The following is a 4,373-nucleotide window of genomic DNA, read 5'->3' on the forward strand; positions in this document are numbered from 1 at the left end:
TGGTTGTATTCAATCACCAATGCAATCTAAAAGAACTAGTGTAAATAAACTAACTAACTACAATTAAACTAAAAGGGGGGTGTTATGATTGCTTGAAAACTAAAAGACTTGAATAACTAGAAAACTTGCAATTAAGCAAGGTGATGAGATGCTCAAATGTTGAGAATAATTGGTTAACCAAGGCAATTCAACACAACGAACATTTGTGTGTTTATCATTAGGATTCAATACAAAGCTTATCATTCATCCTAAATTGGTTATAGCCATCATGAAGCATGATATGCCAAGATTCCTCATAGGTAGTATGGAGGTTGGGGAAGCCCACAACACACCTTCTTAATCAAGATCAAGAGTCATTTGAAGCAATTGAACCCAAGAAGTCAATTAGCCTTGAGAATGAAGGAATCCTCAATTCCTAGAGGATGTCAATACTTACACACCCATAAAGGAGCTATGATTCATAAGCTAGAGATGATTTCTACCATCATAAAGCTCTTGTTCTAAGTAAATTCAATGATTCAATGCAAAACCAAAGAAATAAACCAACAATTGCTCATTCAAGTACCAAGCTCATGATCAAAGTATCAAACAAGCATAAGAAATATGAACTAGAATCATAAACATGAGATAATTGATAATCAAACATGAATCCTTCAAAAACCCATAAACATGAGATAATTGATAATCTAAAATAAACTAATAAAAATTAAGGAAATAAAATAAGCTATCATTTTGTGAGTTAAATGTGGTGGATTTAATTCCTCAACACAATACTTTCCTTAGAATGATGGATTTTTTATAATCTCTAATCTAATAAATGAATAGTTTTAATCTCCATTTGACATGTGTCACTCTAATATAACTCTTCATTAATATTATGCCACATGTCAAAGAGATATATTAGGCAACATTTCAAAATTCAAATTTACTTTTTCTAATTATATTTTAAATTTGAAGTTATAATAACTTTAAAAATTTGGTATCTCTCATAATTAATGATTTATTTAAAGTAACTGATAAATAATTTTTGAATTTTTACTATGAAAATTTAATTTATATTGTAACCGTGGTTTTCACGGGTTATACACTAGTAAAATAATATAGCAACGTCAGTGCACATATGACTAACACGTCATCATGTCCGACTCACTTATGTTTTGTGAGTTAAAGGTGGTTGGTTCGAATCCTCTCCATAACAGTTTCCTTATAATGTTGGGTTTTTTTAATAAAGTAATAAAGCAACGTCAGGGCACATGTGGCTGATACGTCACCACGTCCGACTTACTCAGCGCACTTGTGCTTTGCCACTTATACATGCGACCGGTTTAATATGTAACAGGGCAAAAATGAAAAAAAAATAAAAAATTATATAACTTTGCGGTATAAATGAACTAAAATTCTATTAAAGGTTAAAACCGTAAATTTCTGACAAACTTAAAGATTTTTATGACATATATATATATATATATATATATATATATATATATATATATATATATATATATATATATATATATATATATATATATATATATATATATTATTAAAAAATAAAATAAGTGACAAAAAACTAAAAAAAAATATATACATAAGAGTATAACAGTCATTTTAGGTCTATTAGGACTGAAATAGGAACAAATCCAAATCAAAGGACGGTCCGAAGTAAAATTGTAAAAGAGGTGGGATTAGACGTGCAAATTATCAAAACCACCGGGACGATTCATGTAACTTACCCATCGATTTTGTAATATGTAATATAATTCATTGATGCGTAAGCAAGCCATGTAGAGTTCAACCTTAAATACATGATAAACCTAATTAGATTGCTTTATACATGCACATCGACATATTTTTAAGCTTCTAAACAGGGGAAAATCTGATGACCTACAAGTTTCTGAATTTTGATCTACATGCTTCTATAACTTATTCTCTGTCCTCTTATCTTCAAATAAGTTTTATTAAAATATTTTTATTAAGTTAAATGAGCTTTTAATTTGTTTGTGTTTATAGTTGAAAAAGTAGTTTCATTTACTCTTAACAATTTCTAATTCTAAGTTGTAAAATTATAATTAGTCGATGCAATTTGTGAGTTACAAGGTCTCTTAATCAACGTACATGTGACATTATCATAGATAAACCATTGTATTGTATAAAAATCAAGCAATCCCAACCTTGTTATATAATTTTCATTGCAAATTAATCATTGAAAATTGTCATAAAACGTACTCTATAAGTATTTTAGTGTTCTTATATTTTAATAAATACAATAAATTAGTTTGCAGCAAAGCTAAACACGTGATGATCATAAAATCAATTAAATTATACTTTATTACTATTTAAAGGATGAATGTGAAATTCTAAAACCATTTTTTTGTAAACAGTCATGTCTAATTATTTTTACTAATTCTAAAACTAAAAATAAACTATATTAGTTGACTTCAATTTTGAAACAATATATAAGGACACAGCTAGGCTGATATATTTATATATATCTGGAAACTGAAAAAAAAAATGAGGAAAGATAAAACGATATTTGTGATTCTTCATATTGTCAACACAATATTCATAAAAGTGGTGAGTAGCAACAAAACGGTAAATCAGATTAAGGCAATGTATGTGTTGGGTGATTCTTCTGTTGATTGTGGAGAAAACACACTTTTTTTCCCTTTTCTCCTTAATAATCTCTCTTTACACCCTTGTGATGGCCCTCCTTCTGCCATTCTTCCTCATCTTCTTGGTAATCGCGTGCACCTTTCTTTTTTAATTAGCTAATGTATATATTTTCTCGGATAGGAATTCGCAATTCACCATGCTCTTGATTTCCATTGATGTAGCAAAGAAGATCGGATTGCCATATCCAATACCTTTCTATAGCCAGAATGGATCGACGGAGGTGCTCCTCCGTGGGGTGAATCTAGGGTCAACCGGAGCCACCATCATGAGCAACCCAACCAACTCAGTCCTCCAGTCCCTCAACCAGCAGCTTCGCCAAGCATTTGAGATTTTTCAGCTACTACAACTGGAACTTGGCCAAGAAACCGCTACTAACTTCATCCAATCCTCCACCCTATTCTACCTCTCTTTTGGCAAAGACGACTACATTGATATCTTCCGCAGCAAGTCCGCCAAGAGTCCAGGATCAAATGAAACGCAGCTGTCACGTATTTTGGTGGATCAAATGACTAACGCAATCCAGTATCTGTATGGTTCAAGTGTGAGGAAGTTTGTATTTATGGGGATACTGCCTTTAGGATGTGCACCTAGGTTTTCTCAATGGACGAATAATGCAGTGAGTGGTGGTGGTCACAGTGGAGATAGGGTGGTTTGTGCAGATGAGATCAACAATCTTATATTGGAGTATAATGCTTTTCTGGAAAACCGTATTATAAGCCTTAATGTTGAATTAGCTGATGCACAGTTGATTTTTTGTGACGTTTATCGCATGATGATGGAGATCATCAAAAACCCAAACGCATATGGTATGTGATTGAAATATATGTCCTCTTTTTCTCTTCTGAAATTTTGAATCTTTAAATATCAAAATTTTTTGCTCAAATCTTGGTTAAGCTTCGTTTTAAATATATTTACAACAAAACGGTAAAATATTTTATGTTTTCTGATAGAGGTAAATAATTCTGATATGCATTTCTATAAAATTTACAGGATTTGAGAATGTGAATAGTGCATGTTGTGGGATAGGCATGGATAATGGGATGAGTGGCTGCATGTCCATGAACATGGTTTGCAAAAACCCTTCAACCTATGTTTGGTGGGATCTATTCAACCCTGGACGTGTAGTCAGCTCACTGCTTGCTGACTCAGCCTGGTCAGGCCAATTATTGCCCGACATTTGTCGCCCTACCACTCTCCAGAAGCTGGTATTTTCTTGAGTCATATCTGAACTAAGTGACTCCAATTTACAAAGAAGGGGGTCTTCTGCCGTTATACCATTGACTTGGTTTAATGTTTTCTAGTAATTTGGTTCAATCTTCATTCTTTGTATCATTTATATTAAGGGAACCTATATACTAAAAAAGATTCCTTTACCAGGTATGAAAGTCAAGTAAGATCGAGTTTTGAATTGGTATCCAAAAAACTAAGATAAGATATTCGCGCAAAAAAAAAATTGTTGGTAAAACCATGTGGATGATTTTTTCAGACACAGTTAGTGACGCATTACTGATATATTTTTCCACCAATCGATAACATCTTTTGTGACTAATTTCCAACATATTGATTCAGTGAAATCTTTCTAGCAATTTTTTATGGTGATAATTTCCAACAAATATTTTTAGTCATAGATTTCTGACACATCAATTTTCTGATAGATTACGCAAGATTTATAACCTTATTAATGACAAACTTCTATCACT

The 4,373-nt window shown here is 31.8% G+C and overlaps 1 protein-coding gene across 1 annotated transcript; it reads left to right on the forward strand.

Annotated features, from left to right (window-relative positions):
* The first annotated feature begins 2,511 nt into the window (after positions 1 to 2,511).
* LOC145139128 (GDSL esterase/lipase At1g71691-like) lies at positions 2,512 to 3,926 on the forward strand. Its single transcript, XM_079073059.1, has 3 exons — positions 2,512 to 2,612; positions 2,794 to 3,479; positions 3,664 to 3,926. The coding sequence occupies exons 1-3, from the start codon at positions 2,512 to 2,514 to the stop codon at positions 3,888 to 3,890; spliced, it is 1,014 nt and encodes a 337-aa protein (XP_078929185.1). The 3' UTR covers positions 3,891 to 3,926.
* The last annotated feature ends 447 nt before the right edge of the window (positions 3,927 to 4,373 follow it).

The sequence above is a fragment of the Lactuca virosa genome, chromosome 9, assembly GCF_052849685.1.
Source record: "Lactuca virosa cultivar CGN04683 chromosome 9, Lactuca_virosa_CGN04683_v6, whole genome shotgun sequence".
Taxonomy (NCBI): Eukaryota; Viridiplantae; Streptophyta; class Magnoliopsida; order Asterales; family Asteraceae; genus Lactuca; species Lactuca virosa.